We start from the raw sequence: 26,764 nt of genomic DNA on the forward strand, positions 1-26,764 counted from the left end.
CCTCACGCCGTCATCCCCACCAACTCTCCTGCTGTCCCTGAGTGACAGCTCTGCTTCCAGCCCACATGAGACAGTCACAATTGCTCTCCCAGTTTGCAGTATTCCTGCTTGTCTTACCATTTTACAGTACTAAAATCCTGGGGCGTTGTTTTTGATATAATGCCATTATTTTGATATAAGAATGTGAAGTTGAAATCATTTATGTCTTGAGACGTACCCACTGCATTAACATTTTTAATTGTTCAATGGTGTATAAATTTAGAATGTTTTTATAACAACAACAACAACAACAACAATACCTACCTACCATGTAAATAGGGCCTATTAAATCCCAGGACTGTTCTAAGTGCTTTACACATTAACTCATTTAATCCTTGCAACAAACTTAAGAGGTAAATATCGTTTTTTTTTGTTTGTTTTTTTGTTTGTTTTTTTTGAGACAGAGTCTTACTGTGTTGCCCAGGCTGGAGTGCAGTGGCGCTATCTCGGCTCACTGCAAACTCTGCCTCCCGGGTTCACGCCATTCTCCTGCCTCAGCCTCCCGAGTAGCTGGGACTACAGGCGCCCGCCACCACACCCGGCTACTTTTTTGTATTTTTAGTAGAGACAGGGTTTCACCGTGTTAGCCAGGTTGGTCTCGATCTCCTGACCTCGTGATCCACTCGCCTCGGCCTCCCAAACTGCTGGGATTACAGGCGTGAGCCACTGTGCCCAGCCATTTTTTTTTTTTTTTTTTTTTTAAGAGACAGAGTCGGCTGGGCGCGGTGGCTCAAGCCTGTAATCCCAGCATTTTGGGAGGCCAAGACGGGCGGATCACGAGATCAGGAGATCAAGACTATCCTGGGTAACACGGTGAAACCCCGTCTCTACTAAAAAATACAAAAAACTAGCCGCGCGAGGTGGCGGGCGCCTGTAGTCCCAGCTACTCGGGAGGCTGAGGCAGCAGAATGGCGTAAACCCAGGAGGCGGAGCTTGCAGTGAGCTGAGATCCGGCCACTGCACTCCAGCCTGGGCGACAGAGCGAGACTCTGTCTCAAAAAAAAAAAAAAAAAAAAAAAAGGAGACAGAGTCTCCCTCTGTTGCCCAGGTTGGAGTGCAGTGACACGATCTCGGCCCACTGCAACCTCTGCCTCCTGGGTTCAAGTAATTCTCCTGCCTCAGCCTCCCGAGTAGCTGGGATTACAGGCACCTGCTACTACACCCGGCTAATTTTTGTATTTTTACTAGAGATGGAGTTTTACCATGTTGGCCAGGCTGGCTTTTATTTTTTTTTTCTTTGAGGTGGAGGCTCGCTCTGTCACCCAGGCTGGAGTGCAGTGGCGCAATCTTGGCTCACTGCAACCTCTGCCTCCTGGGTTCAAGTGATTCTCCTGCGTCAGCCTCCCGAGTAGCTGGGACTACAGGCACCAGCTACCATGCCTGGCTAATTTTTGTATTTTTAGTAGAGACAGGGTTTCACCATGTTGGTCAGGCTGGTCTCGAACTCTGACCTTGTGACCCACCTGCCTCAGCCTCCCAAAGTGCTGGGATTATAGGCATGAACCACCCCGCCCGACTTTTTTTTTTTTTTTTTTGAGACAGGGTCTTGCTCTGTCACCCAGGATGGAATGCAGTGGCACAATCTCGGCTCACTACAACCTGTCTCCTAGGTTCAAGCAATTCTCCTGCCTCAGCCTCCTGAGTAGGTAGGACTACAGGTGTGTGCCACCACACCAGATTAATTTCTTTTTTTTTTTTTTTTTTGAGACAGAGTCTTGCTTTGTTGCCCAGGCTGGAGCGCAGTGGTGCAATCTTGGCTCACCACAAGCTCTGCCTTCTGGGTTCACGCCATTCTCCTGCCTCAGCCTCCTGAGTAGCTGGGACTACAGGCATGCACCACCACGCCTGGCTAATTTTTTTTTTTTTTTTTTGTATTTTTAGTAGAGACGGGGTTTCACCGTGTTAGCCAGGATGGTCTCGATCTCCTGACCTCGTGATCCGCCCGCCTCAGCCTCCCAAAGTGCCGGGATTACAGGCATGAGCCAATGTGCCCGGCCGATTTTTTGTATTTTTTTAGTAGAGACAGGGTTTCACTATGTTGGCCAGGCTGGCTTTTCTTTGTTTTTTGAGACAGGGTCTTGCTCTGCTGTCCAGGCTGAAGTGCAGTAGTGCAGTCATGGCTCACTGCAGCCTCAACCTCCTAGGCTCAAGCAATTCTCCCACCTCGGCTTCCCAAAGTACCGGAATTACAGGCATGAGCTACCATTCTCTTTTTTTTTTTTTTTTTTTTTTGAGACAGAGTCTTGCTCTGTTGCCCAGGCTGGAGTGCAATGGCACAACTTTGGCTCACTGCAACCTCTGCCTCCTGGGTCAAGCAATTCTCCTGCCTCAGTGTCCTGAGTAGCTGGGACTACAGGTGAGTGCCACCATGGCTGGCTAATTTTTGTATTTTTAGTAGAGATGGGGTTTCAGCATGTTCGCCAGACTGGTCTTAAATTCTTTTTTTTTTTTGAGACGGAGTCTCGGTCTGTCCCCCAGGCTGGAGCGCAGTGGCCGGATCTCAGCTCACTGCAAGCTCCGCCTCCCGGGTTCACGCCATTCTCCGGCCTCAGCCTCCCGAGTAGCTGGGACTACAGGCGCCCGCCACCTCGCCCGGCTAGTTTTTTGTATTTCTTAATAGAGACGGGGTTTCACCGTGTTAGCCAGGATGGTCTCGATCTCCTGACCTCGTGATCCGCCCGTCTCGGCCTCCCAAAGTGCTGGGATTACAGGCTTGAGCCACCACGCCCGGCCGGTCTTAAATTCTTGACCTCAAATGATCTGCCCACCTCGGCCTCCCAAAGTGCTGGAATTACAGGCATGAGCCACTGCGCCCGGCCACCATTATTTTCACTTACAGATGAGGGAACCAAAGCCCTGAGAGGTGAAGTCATTTGCCTTTGATGACACAGGAAGTCAGCCAGGGGCTGGGATTCGTGCGGAGACAGGCCTGTGCTCTCACGTTTTTCTTTTCTTTTCTTTTCTTTTTTTTTTTTTGAGATGGAGTTTCACTCTTCCTGCCCAGGCTGGAGTGCAATGGTGCGATCCCAGCTCACTGCAACCTCCACCTCCTGGGTTCAAGTGATTCTCTTGCCTCAGCCTCCCAAGGAGCTGGGACTACAGGTGCATGCCACCACGCCCAGCTAATTGTTGTATTTTTAGTAAAGATGGGGTTTCGCCATGTTGGCCAGGATGGGCTCAAACTCCTGACCTCAGGTGATCCGCCCGCCTTGGCCTCCCAAAGTGCTAGGATTATAGGCATAAGCCACCGCACCCGGCCACTCTCACATTTTTCTACACATTTTTGTGTAGCACATCACATTTTTCTACACCTTATTCCCAAGAAGAAAAAGAACACAGCGATCCACAAGGCAGTGTCTATTGAAAGAATGACCTTAAAGGCTTTCTGAACTAGTGGCATGTGAACAGGTGAGTGCTGAGACTAAGACAGGAAGGCCGGGCGCGGTGGCTCACGCCTGTAATCCCAGCACTTTGGGAGGCTGAGGTGGGCGGATCACCTGAGTTTGGGAGTTCAAGACCAACCTGACCAACATGGAGAAACCCCGTCTCTACTAAAAATACTAAATTAGCCGGGTGTGGTGGCACACGCCTGTAATCCCAGCTACTCGGGAGGCTGAGGCAGGAGAATCGCTTGAACCCCAGGAGGTGCAGGTTGCAGTGAGACAAGATTGCGCCACTGAACTCCAGCCTGGGCAACAAGAGTGAAACTCCACCTAAAAAAAAAAAAAAAGACAAGTAAGCCTCAGAGGCCCTGCCACCAACTCACAAGGACAAAGACAAATGTAGTTTGCTGAAACACAGATTCCCAGTGCTCTCATACAAAAGCTGCCAGTCTAAAAGATGATTCAAAAGCTCTCTTCAAAGTTATGAAAAAGGGGAAGGATATTTCAAGATGAAGACACCAGTGGAAAGTTAACTTCTAATCATCTTGTCATTTCCCCAACGGACATCACAAAGCCAGAGACAGTGTTTCAGCCACTGGAAAAATCTGCCCAGAAATATTTCTGTTACTCAATAATGATACCATCATTACTCTTTGCTTTTAAGTTTCCTCTTTAAAACACAAAAAGAACAAATAATAGTCTTTCATTTTCAATGTGTCACAAATATTTTGTTTCTTTTTTTAAGGCTCGTCTGCAGTAGAAAGTAGAAACCCCGTCTCTACTAAAAATACAAGTGAAGCAGTGAGAGTGGAGAAGGAACAAAGCAATTTGTAATTGGTTATGATCAATTACTTGTAAACACTCACAAAATTTTCATTTTAGTGTGCCATTTAGTTTTTTATTTATTATTATTTTTTGAGATGGAGTCTTGCTCTGTTGCCATGCTGGAGTGCAATGGCACAATCTCAGCTCACTGCACCCTCCACCTCCTGGGGTTCAGTGATCCTCCTGCCTCAGCCACCCGAGGAGCTGGGACTACAGGCGTGCACCACCATGCCCAGCTAATTTTTGTATTTTTTTTTTTTTGAGATGGAGTCTTGCTCTGTCGCCCAGGCTAAAGTGCAGCGATCTCCGCTTACCGCAACCTCCACCTCCTGGGTTCAAGCGATTCTTCTGCCTCAGACTCCTGAGTAACTGGGATTACGGGCGCTCGCCACTGCACCCGGCTAGTTTTTGTATTTTTAGTAGAGACGGGGTTTCTTCATCTTGGCCAGGCTGGTCTCAAACTCCTGACCTCATGATCCATGCGCCTCGGTCTCCCAAAGTGCTGGGATTACAGGCATGTGCCACCGTGCCCAGCCTAATTTTTGTATTTTTAGTGGAGAAGGGGTTTCACCCTTTTGGCCAGGATGGTCTTAATCTCTTGACCTGTGGTCTGCCTGCCTCAGCCTCCCAAAGTGCTGGGATTATAGGCATGAGCCACTGCGCCCACTTAGGTTAGTTATTTTTAAATAATTATTTTATGCTAATTTATGGAATAAGATATGTTTCAAATTTATGTTTGTATAAGTTCATGTTTTGATTAATGTTTTCTAGTGGATTTATAACTTTTGGTTTTCCAAATATATTGTTTCATCAGCTTTGAATATATATATATTATACATATTATATATATAATTCTTTTTCTTTTCTTTTAAGACAGGGTCTCCCTCTGTTGCCCAGGCTGGAGTGCAGTGGCATGATTGCTCACTGCAACTTCTGCCTCTCAGGATCAAGTGATCCTCCTGCCGTAGCCTCCTAAGTAGCTGGGACTACAGGCATACACCAGTACGCCTGGCTAATTTTTGTATTTTTTGTAGAGATGGGGTTTCACTATGTTGCCCAGGCTGGTGTTGAACTCCTGGACTCAAACGATTCACCCACCTCGGCCTCCCAAAGTGCTGGGATTACAGGTGTGAGCCACCATGCCTGACAGTTTTTAAAAATACTATGCTTTCTTGGCCAGGCACAGTGGCTCATGCCTGTAATCCCAGCACGTTGGGAGTCGCAGGCAGGTAGATCACGAGGTCAGGAGATGGAGACCATCCTGGCTAACACAGTGAAACCTTGTCTCTACTAAAAAAATACAAAAAAAAATTAGCCATGTGTGGTGATGGGTGCCTGTAGTCCCAGCTACTCAGGAGGCTGAGGCAGGAGAATGGTGTGAACCAGGGAGGCAGAGCTTGCAGTGAGCCGAGATGGCGCCATTGCACTCCAGCCTGGGCAACCGAGTGAGACTCCATCTCAAAAAAAAAAAAGCAAAAATTATGCTTTCTAAAGACTTAAAAGTTGAATACTGGATTTAATACTGTATTTTAATAAAATATGAAATACATATCTACATGTCCGAAATGACATTTTGTTCCAGGATTGTGATCACACACACAGACACACACACACACACACACACAAAAGATAGAAAAGAAAAGAAAAAAGAAGCAAAGCTAGGCTTGGTGGCTCATGCAAGTAATCCCAGTATTTTGAGAGGCAGGAGGATCGCTTGATGCCATGAGTGTGAGACCAGCCTGGGCCATGTAGTGACACCCTGTCTTCAGAAAAAATAAAAATAAATAAGCAGGATTGTGATCATTCCTGGAAATTCATGGGAGCAATGTGATACCCATCTGGGTGGTGTCGGGAAAGGCACTGGCACAACTGAGCTGCCAGCATTGCTGAGAATGAACCCAACCCAGCCTCTTTACCCTGATGGGATGCATACTTGAACAATCGAATATGGTTTGCACACCTCTGTGTGTATACCAAAACCACTCAACTGTACACTTTACATGGATGAATTTTATCTTAATAAAGCTATTTAAAAAACAGCAGAATATCTTGAATTGCTGATACTGAATTCCTGCAAAATAATTTCTCATAGGTGCCCAGCCTGTGCTGTGGATGGGTGTGAGCTATGAGGGAAGCAGGCACCAATATTCTCCCATTTTGCAGATACAGCATAGAAGCTGCTGGGGGCTGGGCACGGTGTCTCACACCTGTAATCCCAGCACTTTGGGAGGCTGAGGCAGGTGGATCACTTGAGGTCAGGAGTTCGAGACCAGCCTGGCCAACATGGTGAAATCCAGTCTCTACTAAAAATACAAAAATTAGCCGGGTGTGGTGACGGGCACCTGCAGTCCCAGCTACTTGGGAGGCTGAGGCAGGAGAATCACTTGAACCCAGGAGGCGGAGGTTGTTGTGAACCAAGATCGTGTGACTGCACTCCAGCCTGGGTGACAGAGCAAGACTCTGTCCCACTCCCCCACCCCCACAAAAAAAAAAAAGAAGTTGCTGGGGAGTGACTGAGTCAGGAGCCCAGCGCACGTCATCCTGGTGCCAGAGTGGGGCCTGCATTCCCTGGACCATGTCCTCCCTCTCCACTGCACCTCTCTCCCAGATTGCCCTACGGTCCATTGCTGTGCGGTCCCACCTGCTTGTCCCCACCTGGAGGAAAGAACTGCAATGCTCACATGATGAAGAGATGGGCCCCCAGCAGGAGACAGCACAGCCTGTGGTGGATGAGGACATCCATCCGCCATCCCATGGTGACACCCACAGGCCAAGCGTGCTGCAGGAGCCAGAGTGCAGTCTGATGGCCAGGCCCTGAGTGGGGAGGAAGGAGCCCCGTGGCCATCCAGTCCTGCTGCTGCTCCGCCACTGTCCCTGTTCCTCTATGCCTCAGTTTTCCTCATCTGTGAAATGGGGGTAGGACAGGGATGGGAACCAATACCAGGTGGGGCTATGGATAAAGGAAATGAAAAAAAGGGAAGTGCAGGTCACAGCCTGGTCATGCTGGGTGTGAGGGTGACGGGGAGGCCAAAACTTCGGGATGTTTGTCGGGACACTCAGCTCTCGTCCCAGAGCTCACGAACCAAAGCTACCACTCAGTTGTCACTGAGTCCTTCCCTGCAGGCTTGAGGGCAGGTAGGAGGTGGGGGCCTTGAGTCACATGGCAAGTGAGTATGGGGAAACTCAGGGGGGTTGGAAAGCTGGGTGCTCAGGTTCTCTGAGCTGCAGGGCCAAGCTGAAAGCCAGCTGGTTACCAGAAAAACCCAGTCAGGGTTTCTACAGCAAACATTTCCCTCCCCACGGCCCTGACTCACTGCTATGGCCACTCACACGCACACTGACTTCCCCCTTCTCTCCTGGCTGGGGGCCCCAGAGGCAAAGAATGATGGCGCCAGCCTTGCCCCCATCGCCAAGCTCCTAGCCTTCCTCATGGGACCCTGGGAATTCCGCAGTCTGGCCAGCCCCTCACCCCCAGCCCAGCCAGCCTGCACCTACCCGGCCCCCTCCCTGAGCGGGTGGGCGGGAGACCTTGTTTCTATTTTTGTGCCAATGTCCCACAGATGCCATTGTTGCCCAGCAGTTGGTGGCGGGAAGGGGGGATTTCGGTGAGGAGGCCCTGAGTGCTAGTAGCCACTTATAGAAAGTCGCTTCCAGCAATTCTTCTAGGAGTGGAGCCTCAGGGCTGCCTGCAGCCCCCACCCTCCCAGGGCCTGACCGGAGGCGGTCAGATTGGAGCCAGCCATCCCTCTGTCCACCGCAGAAAACTCAGATGATCCTACAGGCAGGGTGGCAGGGGAAGGAATCAAAGCCAGACAGACCTGAATTCAGATGGGAGCTCCGTCATTAGCCTATGACCTTGGACAGTCACCATGCCTCTCTAGGCCTCAGTTTCCTGATTTGGAAAATGGCATTCCCGCTTCATAGACTTAGGAGGTTTCAGTGCGATTCTGCCTGCAAAGTAGGTTGTCCAGTACCCAGCTAAACATGTGGGAGTAGTTTGGCTTTTTTTTCTTTTCTTTTTTTTTTTTTTTGAGACAGAGTCTTGCTCTGTCAGCCAAGCTGGAGTGCAGTGGCATGATCTCGGCTCACTGCAACCTCCACCTCCTGGGTTCAAGTAATTCTCCTGGTTTAGCCTCCTGAGTAGCTGGGACTACAGGCACCCGCCACCATGCCCGGCTAATTTTTGTATTTTTAGTAGAGACGGCCAGGCTGGTCTTGAACTCCCAACCTCAAATGATCCACCCATCTTTGCCTCCCAAAGTGCTGAGATTACAGGCGTGCGTCACCACGCCTGGCCTGGTTAGCTTTTTAATCCCACTGATTCTCCCCTTGCACAGTCATCCATGGAGAGCCATCCATGGTTTAGGGGCTGGGAAGCATGGGTCCAGTTAGAGGTGGGCTGCAGCTAGTGAGAACTACAAATCTCTCAGCCATGCCTCGCTGTGGCATCCTATCTCTGAGCCTCAGTCTCCCCATCTGTGCAGGGAGGAGCTGAGCTCAGTGATGTTCTAGAATTGTGTGGCCCCTAGATCCCAGGCCGCCTCCTGGGGGTCCCAGCATTTTACATCTAGGAGTCCTGGTCTCCAGCCAGATGGCCACAGAGTGGGTTTCCAGAATCCCCTGGAGAGATATGCTTCTTCCTCAGCTGAGGGGGCCCCTGGTACCTCCAGTCCTTCTGGTGGTCAGCCCACGTGTCCTCACCTCTCCAACTCATTTGCCTGTCTGAGAGGCCAGCACTGGGCCCAGCCTGGGGCTTCTGTGTTCTCAAAGCAGGACAGAAAAAGCATAACTCTGTCCTCAGGAGCTTGGCAGAGAACAAACCAACCCCTCCAAACCACCAGACATAAACAGCAAGGGACACCATCAGCCCCCTTGGGAATAGCTAATCACCAAATGCTTATAAGAATGTATAGCTTCTTTTCTTCCTTTTTTCATCCTTTCTCCTTTTCCTTCCTTTCCTCTCTTTCTTTCTATTCATCTATCTTTTCATTCATTCATTCATCTATTCTATTCATTCTTCCTATCTATCTATCTCTTCCTATATTTTATCTTATCTATCTATCTTATATTTTACTTCTATCTATCTATCTTATCTTATTCTATCTATCTATTTATCTATCTTATTCATCTATCTATCTCTTCCTATCTATATCTATCTATCTATCTATCTTATCTATCTATCTATCTTCCTATCGATTCCGGATCGATCGATCGATCGTGACGATCGGATCGATTCTTCTGGATCGATCGACGATCGATATCGATATCTTTCTGGATCGATCGATCGATCTTTTCTGATCGATCGATCGATCTTTTCTGGATCGATCGACGCGATTGATCGATCGATCGATATTTTACTTTATCGATCGACGATCGATCGATCTTCGGATCGATCGACGACGATCGACGCGGATCGACGATCTGGATCGATCGACGACGCGATGATCGATCGACGCATTTATCGACGACTTTATCGACGATCGACGACGATTCGAGCACTCATCCATCCATCCATCCATCCATCCATCCATCCATCCATCCATCCATCCATCCATCCAACAGATATTGATTCTTTGGCTGACTCCGAGCTTAACACCAAGGATGCAGCAGTAAGAGGGCAGGCACAATCCCTGCTCAGGCCATCTGATCCCCTCAACCCGCAATCCTGCCCCTTCAGCAAGCCTGCCTCTAATATTTGCAAGGCCTGAGACACGAATACAAATGGCAGCCTCTGGTCCCAGTCCTTTCTCCTTTTCATCACTGTGGTTCTGACAGCCCAGCAAGGGTGTTCATGTGTCCACGTGTGGACATCTCAGCCCAGATACCCAAACTCTACCATGCCTGCCTCCCCAAGTAGCCAACTCAACCATCCTTCAGGTCTGGGGGAACTCACGTAGCCATGCAGTGCTCCCCTGGAGGATGGAACAGGAAAGATCCCTGCAGCCCTGAGAGAAGGCTCAAAGCCATTTGGGATTCTGGGGTCCTGGGTACCCAGAGCATCGTCTAGAAGGGAGGGGTACAGGTTTCAGGGGGGTACATCCCTTTGGCCCCACAGATTCCCCACCCTGGGAGAGGGCTGCCATTGGCAGAGGGCCAGAGGGAAACTGCTTCCCCCAAGCCCAGGCAGGGGTCCCCTTTGCCCAAGTCTGAGGGCTGTGCTGCCTTCCATGGCCTCCCACAGCCTCCCAGGACAGTCTGGGGGAGCTAAGGTCCCTCCCGGCTCTCTCTCTGCCTGAGTGGCCTTGCCTGTCCCTCTGGTCAACAGTGAGTCAGTGCTGGGCCCTGCGGGCTCTGTCTGTTCAGGGGTGGGTGGGGTCTCAGCTGCCCCAAGTTTGCCCAGGAGCCGGTGAATCAGTGCTGACCCAGCTCTGCCCTGGCCTGGCTGCCTGTGCGTTTGTTAGGAGGACAGCAGATCGGCCCAGACAGCCTGACGGGAATTGCTGAGACACCAGGCTGGTTTCCTGTCTCCGAGGGTCAGGATGTGACCCTGGGCCCCCTCCCGGAATCCAGGCTCCGGCCTGCCCTTCAGGGACCCAGCGAGATCCAGCCCCTGCCCAGCGGGGCTGTCTGCAGACCTGACCGGCACACGCACTGAGCGGCACTTCCCCAAGGCTCTCGGCTGCCACCGCCCATCTACCACCCACCCACAGGAAATCTGAGGATTCTGAGGGATGGACGGGAAAGCCACTTCTCTGTGCCAGGGATCGAAGAAGCCAGCCATAGGTCAGGAGGGATTGCGCTGGCTGCTAAGAGCCACCACCCCCACTACCATGGCCAGCCCCATGCCTCTAGGCCTTTGCTATGCACTGGCTTCTGCCTGGAATGCCCTCTACCCTGCTATTGGGCTAGACACCAGCGGCCTTTTCCCTAATGCCCCTCCCTCCTCTACCTTCAGTGCTCGTCGCCCCATCACCCGCGGCCCCCTGAAGCTCCACTTGCTGATCCCACCACTCAGTACCAGAGCTGCTGATGCCACCTGTGCCTCCCTGGCTCTACCTTCTCTCTGCATCATCCACACAGGCTGGGCACAGAGTGGGCACCTGGTGAGGGCTGTGCAAGGGGGACTCTGAGCTCTAGACCCCACTCTTAGGGGATGCCTGGGGAGGAAGGTGCCTCCCAGGGAAACCACAGGTTCCTCAGTGGTCACAGCAGTAGGGGCTGGCAGGATCATGGGCACAACCCTCAGGGCAGGGAGACAAGAAGCACCAGGAGGAGGAAGGCCCAGCTCCGTGAGACTGGACCTCAGCTTGCCCTGTTGAAAATGAATTCACAGCCCTGCCCCATTGATCTTTTTTTTTTTTTTTTTTTTTTTTGAGACAGGGTCTCGCTCTGTCACTCAGGCTGGAGTGCAGTGGCGTGAACTCGGCTCACTGCAACCTCCGCCTCCCAGATTCAAGTGATTCTCTTGCCTCAGCCTCCCTAGTAGCTGGGATTACAGGCACCTGCCACCACACCTGGCTAATTTTTGTATTTTTCGTAGAGATGGGGTTTCACCATGTTGGCCAGGCTAGTCTCAGACTCCTAACCTCAAGTGATCTGCCTGCCTCAGCCTCCCAAAGTGCTGGGATGGGATTACAGGCATGAGCCACCATGCCTGGCCTGCCCCATTGATCTTGTAGCAATAACCGTTGAGGTTCAAATTATTCAACTGATGCAAAGATGTTCTGTAAACGGTAACAGCCCTGGCAAAATGAGGATGTTTGCAGGTGAGAAATGGAGCCCAGAGAGAAATAATAATAACAATAACCGTAGCCACCATACGTTGAGCAGTCGCTCTGGGCAGGTCCGGCGCTCGGTGTTTTGCTTGCACCATCCCGCCGGATTCTTACAACACCCCTGGGAGGTAGGTGCTGTTAATGAATGGTTCCAGGTTTCCCATGGGAAAATCAAAGCTTAGAGGTGGCCCAAGGTAATGTGCCTCTCAGAGGTGGAGTCGCAGTTCAATTGGAGGGCTGTCTGGCTCCAGAACCTGTGTTCTCAATCCCTGCATCAACGTCACACAGCAGTGCACATATTTGTGCACGCATGCATGCATTCAGTCACACATTATTTGGGGCCGGACGCAGTGGCTCATGCCTGTAATCCCTGCACTCTGGGAGGCCGATGCGGGCAGATCATTTGAGGTCAGGAGTTCAAAACTAGCCTCTCCAACATGGTGAAACCCTGTCTCTACTAAAAATACAAAAATTAGCTGGGTGTGGTGGCGGACGCCTGTAATCCCAGCTACTTGGGAGTCTGAGGCAAAAACAAACAAACAAAAACAACAAAAAACCAACAAACAAAAAGAGTGATTTGGTGTAAGCCAGGTCCCTGGACCAGATTCTGCTACTCTGTGTTCTCAGGCGAGCTCCTGAGTCCAAGAAAGGTGTATCTACCAGCGAGTGGGGAGAAGGACCACCCTCGGCACACCAGATGCTATGCGAGGTGCTGGCCAGGGACAGATCCAGGACTGAATCCTGGGTTTCCTGGACCCCAGATGTCTCTACCACTTCCTCAAATGAACATCCCTCAAAGCCCTGAAGCTTGTAGCCTGGCTCCTTGAATTAAAAGGTGGAAGCTCACTGGAGCGAGTTCCCTAGAAGACGCAGAGGCTGACGGGAAGATTTTGTTGTCATGAACTGAGGGATTCTTGGAATATGGCATGAGTCACAGTGGCCCCCTGCCGTACCCCTAAAATCCCTCCAAGAACTGTCATTGCTCACAGGATAAAGATAAACTTCTTAATATGGCAACAAGCCTTTGCCATCTCCCCTGTCCTGCTGGGGAACCTCTAGCTCCTGCCACCTGATGACCCCAGACAGAGCTTGCTCCCTCTGACTCTGCATTCACTCTATTCTGTGCTCTTCCACACCACCTCCTTCCTTGGTGAGCTCCTGGACATCCATGACGTTGCTTCTTCCAGGCCCAAGTCTCCTTAGCTTCTAAGATCAGATGAGATCAGGTGTGTTCAGGATGGTGTGGCCATAACAAGCCCTGCCTAATCCTGTAGCAGCTTGGGTGCCCTGGCCCCGTGCCCCCTGAGAATGCACCAGTCCCCTGGATCCTGGCTGGCTATCTACACACCTGTCTACACGCCTGTTTCCCATAGACCTGGACACCTGCCTAGGGGCCCTCCTCTCACCCTGGCCCAGTATTGAACAATTCGGTTGGGGGATCCCAGTCACCCAGAGGAGGCACAGGGACCTGAACGTTAAAACAAACAACGTGAACTAACAGAGGCAGTCCTATTTTGAATATCATTACCAAATTTGAAAAAAAAATGACAATGCCTATGAAAACCACACAAAGTGTGTTTGGCACTATCTATGATTTGGAAATTATCAAAGCCCACAGTCCTCGTGGAGGGCAGGGCAGTGGGGAGCAGGGTCCCCCGATATTGGTGGTCTGAGCACTTTCTTATCACTGCACAAATGCAGGGCAACTTAACAGTTTTGGGGGCAGACTGGCCATAAGTTTACCCGGAGCTGACACAGCGAAGTTGTTATCAGGACCTAAGGCCACATCAACCAGGTGTAACCTCCAGTCCAACCAGGCCAGAAGCCACGTGAATACTGAGATCCACCTGGGGAACCAAGTGGCAGGCTGGCTCTGGCATCCCCAGGGATCTGGTGTGAACTCTGGCCCGGGGCATGTCACTCCACTGCTCTCAGCCAGCCTCAGTTTCCTTCTCCAAGAAGTGGGGATAATAACAGACCCTGGCAGATGAGCCTCAGGAGGCTTAATACATGTGAGATGCTTAATTCCTGGCATAGAGTTGGCCCTAGCACCGTCTCTAGCACATAGCGCTTAACAAAGATGTTATTAATTTTTTTTTTTTTTTTTTTTTTTTTTTTTGAGACGGAGTCTCGCTGTGTCTCCCAGGCTGGAGTGCAGTGGCGTGATCTCGGCTCACTGCAAGCTCCGCCTCCCGGGTTCACGCCATTCTCCTGCCTCAGCCTCCCAAGTAGCTGAGACTACAGGCGTCCGCCACCATGCCCGGCTAATTTTTGCATTTTTAGTAGAGACGGGGTTTCACCATGTTGGCCAGGATGGTCTCGATCTCCTGACGTCGTGATCCACCTGCCTCGGCCTCCCAAAGTGCTGGGATTACAGGCGTGAGCCACCACGGCTGGCCCAAGAAGCACTTTTCAAAGTCCGAGCTCCCTAGAGAGAAGCTGCGTGCGTCCTCTAAGATTCCGTGAGGTCTCCACCATCGGAGGTGCATAAACGAGGCTCGCCTGATGCCCCCACCCATCTGGCTCTTCTCTACTCAGCTCTTCCCACCTGAGTCTTGTGGTGGCACCCACAAGATTGCCCTGATCCAGACCCTGCCCCTAGAAATGGCACCTCTTATGGGCCCTTTGAGATGCCCACATCACTCTTTTGGCAGGGGGCCTAATGAGGACTCAGCCACTGCCCCAGGGACGCCACAAGGAAGGCACCCCTCACCCCTTCTGCCTTGGAGCTTCCTCTGAGCCCGCACCCGACCCTGCCATGGGACACTCACCCTTGGGAACTCCAGGAAGAGGACATGGACTTCAAGGATGGCATTGGGCGCCTGAGCCACGCAGCCCTTCGAGACCTGGCTAGTGGTATATGTCACCTTGCCCCTCTCGGGGTCCACAGGCTGAAGGTCACAATGGACTGTTTCTGCAAGACCTGTTGGAGAAATCCAGAAAGAGGCTAGGTGAGAATAAGGTGATGGCAATGACTCCTACTTTCCAAACTTCTCCTAGGGACTTGACATGAGCTAAGGGCTTTCCTGCACCATCACAGCCACCTTACGAGGTGGATATCATTATATTTATTCCATGGATTGAAAAACCAAGGCTTGGAGAGGAAACATCTCCTGCCCAAGGTCAGTGTTACTACGTAAAGGATTGATGAATAAAAGGACACCCAGCTAAATTCAAATTTCAGATAAACAATGAGTAAATTTTTTGAAGTATTAGTATATTGCAAATATTGCACAGAACATACTTATACTGGCCGGGCGCGGTGGCTCAAGCCTGTAATCCCAGCACTTTGGGAGGCCGAGGCGGGTGGATCACGAGGTCAGGAGATCGAGACCATCCTGGCTAACATGGTGAAACCCCGTCTCTACTAAAAATACAAAAAACTAGCCGGGCGTGGTGGCGGGCGCCTGTAGTCCCAGCTACTCGGAGGCTGAGGCAGGAGAATGGCGTGAACCTGGGAGGCGGAGCTTGCAGTGAGCCGAGATCGCGCCACTGCACTCCAGCCTGGGTGACACAGCGCGAGACTCCGTCTCAAAAAAAAAAAAAAAAAAAAAGAACATACTTATACTAAATTTTCATTGTTTATCTGAAATTCAGATTTCACTGGGCCACATATATATGTGTATATATACATACATATATACATATATAGATATACATATATAGATATATACATATATACACAGATATATATACACATATATACATATATAGATATACATATATACATATATAGATATACATATATACATATACAGATATATATACACATATACATATATACATATATACATATACAGATATACATATATAAATACATACATATATATTTTTTGAGATGGAGTTTTGCTCTTGTTGCCCAGGCTGGAGTGCAATGGTGTGATCTCAGCTCACTGCAGCCTCCGCCTCCTGGGTTCAAACGATTCTCCTGCCTCAGCCTCCCAAGTAGCTGGGGTTACAGGCATGCACCACCACACCTGGCTAATTTTGTATTTTTAGTAGAGACAGGGTTTCTCCATGTTGGTCAGGCTAGTCTTGAACTCCTGACCTCAGGTGATCCGCCCGCTTCGGCCTCCCAAAGTGCTGGGATTACAGGCGTGAGCCACCACGCCCGGCCAGTCTCCTATATTTTTATTATTTATTTTTTAAAATTATTTTTCATTTTTTATTTTTATTTTTTTTTAGACGGAGTTTTGCTCTTGTTCCCCAGGCTGGAGTGCAATGGTGTGGTCTCAGCTCACTGCAACCTCTGCCTTCCAGGTTCAAGTGATTCTCCAGCCTCAGCCTCCTGAGTAGCTGGGATTACAGGCGTGCGCCACCACGCCCGGCTAATTTTTTGTATTTTTAGTAGAGATGGGACTTCTTCATGTTGGTCAGGCTCATCTCGAACTCCCGACCTCAGGTGATCCGCCTGTCTTGGCCTCCTAAAGTGCTGGGATTACAAGCATGAGCCACTGTGCCCGGCCTATTTTTTGTTTTTTTTGACAGACTCTGCTCTGTTGCTCAGGCTGGGGTGCAGTGGCGAAATCATAGCTCACTGCAGCCTCGACCTCCCAGGCTCAAGTGATTCTCCCACCTCAGCCTCCTGAGTAGCTGGAACTACAGGCATGCACCACCACACCCAGCTAATTTTTTCATTTTTGTAGAGATGAGGTTTCACCATGTTGCTCAGGCTGTATTGAATTCCTGGACTCAAGGGATCCTCCCACCTTGGCCTCCCAAAGTGTTGGGATTACAGGCATGAGCCACCATACACGGCTTATTTTTATTTGATGTATCTGGCAACCCTATGGTAAGGCAGGAGCTGAGATCAGGAGACAAAGCTTCCTCTCTTGTGCCTCAAGGTGGTGGGAGCAATGGTCTGAAGGGGTTGAGAGTTCCCTAGCCCCAAGGGATAGAGCGAGCCGAGAAGGCGGCCCAGGTTTGGAGGGAGGCTGCCGGAGCAGGCCGCAGAGCCCGGAAACACAGGTCCTGAGGGAAAGGAATGGAATTTCACCCGGACCCAGCAGGGTCGGAAAAGGAAATGAGGTTCCTACACCTCGTCCTGAGGAATGTGCCGGGGGAAGGGGGCTCCGGAGGAGGGAAGGAGGACAGAAGGGGAGACTGTTTGGAAGTTTGTGTCTCCATCTTGTCGCGCTCACTTCCTGTTTTCTTGGAGATCAAAGATGGGCACGGAGAGACTGGCCTCATATCCAGCCAAGGCCGGCTCGGAGGAGGGGGCAGGGAGGCTTCTTCTGAATCCTGGGGCTGTCTGGAGCCTCACCAGCCTCCGTCCTCACCTTCCCACAGCACGCTGGGCTCTGGGCCCCAGAAGTCAGCAAAGGACGTGAGATAGCTGCCCCTTGCCATGGCAACGCCATTCCCAGCTCTGTCTTGGGAAGGAGAAGATCTGGATGAGGACCTCTGACGGCCACGGGGGCCCGGGCCTTATATGTCCTCTCTCTGGCCCTATCCTACATGTCACAGGGACTCTGGAGTGCCTGGACATAGTGGCATTTTGGTTTAAAACAAGCTCGCTGGAGCCAGGCTGACCTGACCTGCCTCTCAGGCCCAGTGCTTACCAGCTATGTGGCTTTGGTGGGTGATTCCACCCTGTGGGGCTTCAATGCTTGGTCTGTAAAATGACAACAAACAGAGCCTACATGATCCACAGAGATGGTTGGGAGGACTCCCTGAGACTGCGTACATGGCAATTCTTTCTGAAATTTCTATTTATTTTTCAGACAAGGTTGCCCTCTGTCTCCTAGGCTAGAGTGCAGTGGTGTGATCACAGCTCACTACAGCCTTGAGCTCCTGGGTTCCAGCGATCCTCCTGCCTCAGCTTCCCTAGTCGTTGGGACTACAGTTGTGCGCCACCACGCCTGACTAATTTTTTAAGTTTGCAGTAGAGACTGGGTCTCGCTATGTTGCTCAGGCTGGTGTCAAACTCCTGAGCTCAAGCAATCCTCTCACCTTAGCCTCCCAAAGTGCTAGGATTACAGGTGTGAGCCACCACGTGTGAGCCAGCATGCCTGGCCGGCAGCTCTCTTAATTACAGTTATTTTACTGACTTCAGTCACTGTAGAATTGACTGGTCTAAGGGGTGGGGTGGGGTGTAGTGGCGGGATGGGGTGGCCTCCAGGTGACGGTCCTTCTGGATGGAGAGGTCACTGGGGTCTCTCTTACCCCAACAAAATCAAGGGCCGGTACCATCTCCTGTCTCCAGCCCCTCTGACCCACCAGCCCTCATGTTCTCCCCACCCTCTCCTTTTGTCATCAGTGAGCACAGGTTCCTTGGCTCTTACCTAGTTTAAGCCCCTCCTACTCAGATGGGGAGACTGAGGCCTGGAGGGGCGGGACAGGTCAAGTCTCACAGGACGTGGCTGACCAGGCCGGGCCGGGGACCCACGTCTCCCGACATGACCCAGTGTCTGGCCTGCAGATTATCGCAGCGGCTCCCTCCTTCCCTTTGGGACTTTCCCTGCCCCCTCCCCAGACTTCCAGGAACCCCAGTTCCTCCCGGATTGCTGGGGCCGCCTGGGGCCGCCTCCTCCATGCCGTCAGCCAGCGGGAGAGGCCACAGGCCTGGCCATTATGTAATGATCAGATAACAGGCCTGGCGGGGAGATCAGATAAGAGGTCCATTTATTTTGGGGCCTTTTCGAATCCTGGCCGCCCCCACCCCGCAGACGAGAATGGGGAGACAGGAGGGAGTGTGACGCCTGGGCCTGTCTCCCGGAGCCTGAGGCGGGCCCAGACCAAGTTGAAAACAATCCCCTGGCACCAAGGGAAACGCCAGGGCCTCCCGGGACTGGGTCAGAGGAGGAGCCGCTGGGGGCCTGGGTGACTGGAGCCCCAAGTGAGAGACCCAGGAGCCACCTCCCACCACTGTCCCCTCTCCACCCTCGCCACCCACGTGCACACAGCACCTCCCAGACTTTCCAAACGGCTACCTCCAGCACCTTGGAGGATGATCAAGAAAAACAGCTCTGGAGCCAGATGGCCTGGGTCAAATCCCAGCTCTGCCTCTTAAAATGCTGGTCACCTTGAGCAGAAGCCTAACCTCTCTGAGCCTCAGTTTCCCCATTTGCAGGCCACCAATAATCGCTGCAGATGCTCCCATCATGCTTACTGGGAGCCTAGGTAGCATTTCAAGGCTTTACACAAGTGAACTCATTTGATCCTCACAGCAGCCTTATGAGGCGGGCAACTGCTATTATTACACCCACGCACACTCGAGGAAACTGAAGACCAGGGTGGTTCAAGAATGTGCCCGAGGTGACCCGGCTACTAAGTGTGAGGGCCTGGATTTACACCCAGACAGTCTGGCTCCAGCAAGCAGCAGGCATTCGCAGGCTGTGTGTGTCAGTTTGATGGGGTAACCCCTGTCAAGTGCCTGGTACTGAGTAGGTGCCCCAGACACAGAAGCTGTCAATATTATTTCATCACACCAGGACAGATACTTTTCTTCCCCCCTGCACCGCCACTGCCCCTGCTTTTTTTTTTTTTTTTCTGAAATAGAGTCTCGCTCTGTCACCCAGGCCAGAGTACAGTGTCTCGATCTTGTCTCACTATAACCTCTCCGTCCCAGGTTCAAGCAATTCTCATGCCTCAGCCTCCTGAGTAACTACAGGTGGACCACCACACTCAGCTAATTTTTGTATTTTTTGTAGAGACAGGTTTCGCCATATTGCCCAGGCTGGTCTCAAACTCCTGGGCTCAAGCGATCCACCCGTCTCGGCCTCCCAAGGAAGATACTTTTCAACAAGGTCTTTTTTGCTGCAAGGCCTGCCCCATCTTGTTCAGTACCTCCTGGCCACTCTTTACCCTTTTTAGGTCCGATTACAGCCTCCCAGGTTTCCCAGCATCCAGCCCAGCCACTGCCCCCAGCCACCAGGAGGTCTCAGCATGCCTTGGCCCCGGACTCCCCCATGGTTCCACCATGCCTGCGGGGTCAAGTTCCTGCACTGCAGCCTACAGTAGAGATGAAAAGCACAGCGATTTGACAGATGCCAAAGGTTCAGGTCCTGATTCTTCCACCCGCCCGCTGCCTTTCCATCCTCAGTATTCTCATCTGTAACATGGGGATGAAGGTCATCATAACAGCTTCCTATGGAGTTGGCAAGCAGGCCAGTAAATTACCCCTGCACAGCGCTAGGCCGGCTCCTGAGAAGTGGGGGTTGCTCAGGAACTGGTGACAACCGTCACAATTATTTATGCCCAGTCAGGGGAGATGTGGGCTCTTCCCCTAAACACACCTCGCTTCCTACCCCTGCCATGCCCTTTCCCAGATCAACGCTCATCCTTTGTTTGACCATCTGGCCTTTTTTTTTTTTTTTTTTTTTTTGGAGAGTCGGGGTCTTGTTCACTTGCCCAGGCTGGAGTGCAGTGGTGCAATCATAACTCACTGTAGCCTCCACCTCTTGGCCTCAAGCAATCCTCTGCCTCAGCCTCCCAAGCAGCTACCGGTATGAGTCATTATGCCTGACTCAGTTTTAAAAATGTTTGTGGAGAAAGAGTCTCACTATGTTGCCCAGGCTGGTCTTGAACGCCTGGCTTCAAGTGATCCTCCCACCTTAGCCTCCCAAAACATTGGGATTACAGGCATGAGCCACCATGCCCAGCTCCTAGCCAACTTCTATTCATCCTTTAAAACCCTGTCCTGAAAATCTCATTGAAGCCGGTCCCTCCTTTCTTAGGTGCATCTGTCCTTGGATGTCCTTGGAGACCCATACATGCCCAGGTGTGCTGCTTAGATTTGCCAGTGTGTCCGCACTCCCAGCAGACAGTGAGTTTCTCCAGGACAAGGAGAGTCCACACCATTCCATGTTCCAATCACTTAGTCCAGGGCTCAGAGCAAACATCCATTTCCACTGTTGGATACAGTGAGTTCTAGATTTCTCTTCAGAGAATCAGTATGTCAGTATGTTCAGTTATTTGTCCCCCATTTTAAAGTTTAACTTCCTCGTAGTTTCAGTAAACAACCTTTTCCACCAGTTTTAATCAGTAGTTCACATCTGTTCCCCTGGTCACCTGTTCCGTCCTGACTCATCCTGGTCATCTGCTTTGACCTCACCCCTGGTCACCTGCTTTGACCTAAGTCACCTTTAGTTACCTGTTCCAAACCATCCTTCCTGCCAAACTACTCACCCCGCCACTCTGGCTCATACCCTTGCTCTCTCTAAAATAGCCAATTGGAATTAGCTTAGACTGTGAGGTCCAACCTTAGCCAATAGGGGAACGACGCAGCAGTAGGGGCTACCTGCGTCAGGAATAAGAACCCCTTTCCCTCCCTTGTTCAGGTGTGCTCTCGCCATTACTCCATTCTTGAGTCGCACCCTTGTATAGAAGTAAAAATTGCCTTGCTGAAAAATGAAATTTATGTTTGAGTGCTATTTCTTTGCGGCACTGAGGAACAAGCATTTTGTTTCTAACACCACAAACATCCATTTGTGGAACTGGCTGATCAGGGCTGCCTCTGACCTGCTGGGTGACCCACATCAAGTCCCCCCACCATTCTGGGACTCTGCTTCCCCACGGCTAGTGGGTAGGGGAGAGGGAGGGGTGGATAAGACATATTCTAAGTTCTACTGGGGGGTCTGACAGTCTGAGGTTTCACCTAAGGATGAAGGCAGGAAGAGACGGCAGGGCATAGATGGGGCTGCTGAAGGTAAAGGCAGGGTCCCAGGGGTTGTGCCCCGGATGGGAGGGCTGTTATGGGGACCAGGGAGAAGGCTCAGTGCCTGCGGGGAGAAGATCAGGCAACAGGAAGATCCTCATTCTCTCCACTGCGGCAGCACACTGCAGTGATTAGGCCCAGGGCTCATGCCCCAGCGGCTCATTTCAGGGCAGTGTTACTTGGGTAAATTCTGTCACCTGACTGAGTTATACGAGTGCCTCAGTCTCCCCATCTGTTAAATAGGGGCAGAAAGGGTGTCTCCTTTGTAGGGCTTTTGCAAGCGTTAAGTCTGACAGTACACATACTTAGAGCAGTGTCTAGCATACTGTAAGTGCTGAATAAATGTCAGTTGTTATACCATCTCTTTACCCCATCTCCACCCCTGCCACAGGGGTTGAAGCCAGCTGAACCCTAGATGAGGGTCCCCTTCAGCCTCCAAGGCTGGTGCCCCAAAGCCTGGGCTGGAACTAGGAAGTGGGGTCCCAGAGCCAGGGTAAACAGTTCTCCAGGTCTCCAGCATCCAAGCCACAAAAGTTGTGGGGAAAAAAAGCTGAATTTGGAAGCAGACAGCCTGGAGTTGAAATTTGGACCTATCATTTGTCCCAAGCCTCAATTTTCTCATCTGTAAACTAGGGATACAGGCCAGGAGGAGCTGGCCCTCTGCCTGACATGCTGGGGACAGAGGGGAGGTGGCCGCCTCACTCTTGCTCAGATCCACCTCCAGCCCTGGGGCAAACGAATGGGTCTGTCACCAGAGGGCCCAGCACCAACCCGTCTGTGACCACAAGCAAGTCACTCTGTTCCTCTGGGTCACATCTGTCTGGCTGAGGTGAGGGAGAATCCTAATAGTCACATTCCCCATGTCTTGGGGAGCCCACCCTCTCCTAGTTCACATGGCTCCTGCTCCAGCCTCCTTTTCCTCCCAGCAAATGGGAACGCAGCCTCTAAGAGATGGGCGTTTGAGGTCTCAGCCTTGCACCACTGACCCTTCTCCAGCGAGTCCCAGACCCCGACACAGACAGCCAGCAGCATGGGGACTTCAAGTCCTCCAGCAAAGGATCCTCCACACCCACGAACACTCTTCAATCCCAGTCGCCCAGCACGGGCCACGAGCCCCTGCAACCCTGCTGCCGGGACGCAATCCACATGAAATAATCCAAAATACAGGAAAAGGCGCACGTACCAAAACTGTGCATGGCGGTGGTATTTATAACTAGAACAAAGGAGAAACCACCTAAATATTTAACAATAAGGGATCTGCTAAGCAAACAGTGACAGGTTGATGGGACAGAATATTCCAGAACTGCAAGAGAATGGTCATAGAGTTCACAGGACAACATGGAGACCTGGTTCGAAAGAAGTAGACCAAAGACTCCCGAGATGTGGACCCCCTGGATTAAAAGTAGCTTAAAAAGTCAAAAAAAAAAAAAAAAAACTAGTAAGCCATCTACCACTGTACTAACAGTACCTGTATCAATAAAGGAGTTCTGAGGTAATTTTTTCCCTTTTCTCTATTTTTTTTTTTTTTAGGGGCAGGCTGAGGCAGCTATATGGTTAATTTTAATTGCTTAAAAAAAATCTCTACATGTTTGTTCTTTTTTTTTCTTTTTTTTTTTTTGATACAAAGTCTCACTCTATCATCCAGGCTGGAATGCAGTGGCTTGATCTCAGCTCAATGCAACCTCCACCTCCCAGGGTTAAGCGATTCTCCTGCCTCAGCCTCCCGAGTAGCTGGGATTACAGGCGCCCACCATCACGCCTGGCTAATTTTTGTATTTTAAGTAGAGACAGGGTTTTGCCATGTTGGTCAGGCTGGTCTTGAACTCCTGACCTCAGGTGATCCACCCTCCTCAGCCTCCCAAAGTGCTGGGGTTACAGGCGTGAGCCACTGCACCTGGACTGCTTGTTCTTAAAACAAAACAAAAGAAAACAAAAAAAACCCCAACATGACAGGAAAGTGTGTCTTAGAAAGTCAAAGTCCCAGCCAGACACAGTGACTCACACCTGTAATCCCAGCACTTTGGGAGGCTGAGGTGGGTGGATCACGAGGTCAGGAGTTCGAGACCAGCCTGGCCAACATGGCAAAACCCCGTGTCTACTAAAAATAAAAAAATTAGCCGGGTGTGGTAGCCGGCACTTGTAATCCCAGTTACTCAGGAGGTTGAGGCAGGAGAATCGCTTGAACCCGGGAGGCGGAGGTTGCAGTGAGCCTAGATTATGCCATTGTACTGCAGCCTGGGTGACAAGAGCAAGACTCCATCTCAAAAAAATGTTAAAAAGAAAGTGAAAGTCCCATAGAAAAAACCCCAGGCCAGAGAACAGTAATAGTGGGTTAAATAGAAAATTCTATTCCAGAATTTTCTCTATTGCATATTGTACATTATTACTATTTTAATGTTGCCTAAATGGAATTATTGTTGTTTGGGCACCTAACAGTGTGTCCCCGACATCCATCCATGGCAGTGTTCATATAGCTCTGTCTTCTTGGTGCCTATTGCATGATACTCCATGGTAATTTATTAAGAGTCTCTGCTCATGGACATTTAGATCATTTCCAGTTACCGGATTTTTGTTACAGGTACCCATGGACCACACATCTTTACCGAGTTGGACGAGTAACTCTAGAAGGCTGACTTCTGAAAGTTGATTTGTGAGGGTAACAAGTTACACGCAAGCTACAGTTTTAGGAGATTCTTCCAAGTGGTGGCCCCAAATTCTAGACCCATTTCTAGGATGTCGGGGTCACTCCTACCCCCAGCCCCGGCATGGAGATCTGGGTTCCAGGCCCTGGCCCCAGGCTCCCCTCTGCCTTCCATGGGCCTCAGCTTCCCAGACCATAAATGAGTTGGGTTGATGGTCTGTTGTATCTTTGAGCCTATGACCCCTGGTGCACTGGGACCAGCTCCTACCTGTTCATAGAAGCAGACTGATACATTTCCAGGAGTTTTTCCAACTGGCTGTTACATAGCTATTACTATATATTTTTAAAAGAGCATGAATGTCCAAACGCATTTCTTCCTAATCGTTTTACACCCCTGACTGTCATCTCTGCTCTCGATGTGATCTGCGCCTGCAGAGACTCTGGAGAACCAACTGCCAGGTGCACTGGGCACTGATTCCCAGCCACAAGCTTGGTGAGTTGGTGGCTTGAAGTCAGCCAGGTGGGAGTACTTAAACGCTGTGGAAATCCACAAACGCTACAGACCGAGCCCCCCACCCCGTTGTTAATTATTTACCAGCACACCACTGCCTTTGATCCTTAAAAACCAGGCCCTGAATGTCTGCATGCACCTTTCTGTAATGACCAAGAGGAAGAGAGTGTTACTGCAGCGAGCAATGTGTGGGAGGGGGATCTTGGAGCTTAGGCAGGGGCTTCGTCTTAGCCGTGTGAACTTGGCAGGTTAGAGCCTCCATTTTCTCTTCTGTAAAATGGGGACGATGACGGCAGCCATCTTGCAGGGTCGTTGTGAGCCGCATTAAGAAGGTTTGCCCTATCACACCTTGCTAGGAGCAAACATTTAGGGAGCCTCAGGCCAGGAGTGAAATCCCTGCTAAGTCACTTAATATGTCTGAGACTCAGTTTCCTATCAGTCAGGTGGTGGGCAGAGCTTTAGAGACCTAGAATGAGGGACTCTAAAATGCCGTCAGGTGGGGACGGGGGGAGACGGTGGCTGCCCCACCGCTGTTTTCCTTCCCCTTCCTCCCCACACTCGCAGCTCGCTTCTGCCCCTCTTCCCCTAGATCCATCAGAAAGCCCCTGGATACGCAGGTGGGTCAAAGGATTGTCCACAGGACCAGCCAGTGGCTTGAGGTGGCCGAGGGATAGGGAGTGGGACCTGGGGCTGGGGGTCCCTGGCTCCTCACGGCCCCTCCTCTTGTCAGTTTCAGAAAGCAGCACAGGCCATGACCCCTTGGAAGAGCCCCCCAGACTGAGGAGCCCCACAGAATCCCTAACCTGGCCGGCACCCACTCCCGCACCCTTCCTGAAGATCAGGGAGGTGGGAGGGAGGCAGAGCAGGGCCCTGCAGCCTTGGCCCGTTCGGTTTTAGGAGCTACTCAAAGGCCCTGGGGAAGGTGAGCTGGAGGAACTTAAAAATAAAACAACACAGAAGGGGCCAGTCTGTCAGAGCCCTCTCTGCAATGATCCCTCACCACCAACCTTCTCAGCAGCTCTGAGAGGGAAGTCTGTTGTCATCCCCGCTTTGCTCAGGGGCCCGAAGGCAGTCCCCCAAGATCACACCACAGGGAAGTGCCTATGTGACATTTGAACCCAGAGCCAGTGCTCAGAGCCCAGGCTGTGGGCCCTCCTTCCCATCCATTCCTCATGGGGAAACTCAAGGCTCAGAGAGGGCAGGAAACTCTCCTGTGGCTGCACAGCATTCTAGGACCTAGGCTTCCCGGGGAGTAATGGAACACAGCTGGGTGAGCAGACGCCAGAGACCAGGGTTGAAGTGAAAGAGTCAGCCCAGTTTGCCCGAGGCTTTCCAACACTGAAAGTCCTGTATAATCGTTTAGTTCCAGCAAACTGGGAGGGTCGGTGACCCTCCAAAGCCCCATGGATGACTCCGTTGGGCGTGAGCTCAGGATACAGGAAGGAGGCCGGGAATACTTGGGGCCTGGTCTGTGCACCAGAGGCCGAGTCTCCCCACCCCGGGTCCCTGGACACCTACTTGTGGGGCTGAGGCTGCAGCCAGCCAGCAGCAGGGCAACAGCCAGAGGGAGCGCGCCGCGGTCCATGCCGTCCACGCGGGGTCCTGTGCACTGGGCCTTATCCGGTGTCCAGAGGCAGGGCTGCGGGTGGGCGCCGGGGCCGGCGTGGGCTTGCGCGGGGACCCGAGGGGAGCAGGCGGCCGGAGCGACGGCGTCCCTGCTCCAGCCTTCTGGGGTGGCGGCCGAGGGGTCAGGAGAAGTGGACACAGGGACGCGGGGCTGGGCTGGGGTTGCTGTCCGAAGGATGGGCGGGGAGGGGTGCTGGGCTCCAGTGGATGGCAGTGACGGCAGCAGTCCTGGCCCCAGGGCGCAGATGAAGGCTGTGGTCTGACCGGCAGCAGGGAGCTCCCGGCTCATCCAGCCCGGCCCAGGGAGGCAGGAAATGCGCTTCCTTAGAGAAGGGGCTGGGCCAGGCCGCCTGCCAACCGGGTAGA

The 26,764-nt window shown here is 51.5% G+C and overlaps 1 protein-coding gene across 1 annotated transcript in view; it reads right to left on the reverse strand.

The window, feature by feature from the left end:
* Positions 1-26,764, reverse strand: part of ENG (endoglin) — a 44,054-nt gene extending 17,290 nt beyond the window's left edge. The window contains exons 1-2 of the mRNA XM_031654540.1: positions 26,291-26,764; positions 14,734-14,885 (exon numbers count right to left, since the gene is read on the reverse strand). Coding sequence (XP_031510400.1) covers positions 14,734-14,885; positions 26,291-26,687 — 549 coding nt within the window. The 5' untranslated portion in view covers positions 26,688-26,764. The remainder of the gene's footprint in view (positions 1-14,733; positions 14,886-26,290) is intronic.

Source organism: Papio anubis, chromosome 13, assembly GCF_008728515.1.
Source record: "Papio anubis isolate 15944 chromosome 13, Panubis1.0, whole genome shotgun sequence".
In the NCBI taxonomy this organism is placed as follows: domain Eukaryota; kingdom Metazoa; phylum Chordata; class Mammalia; order Primates; family Cercopithecidae; genus Papio; species Papio anubis.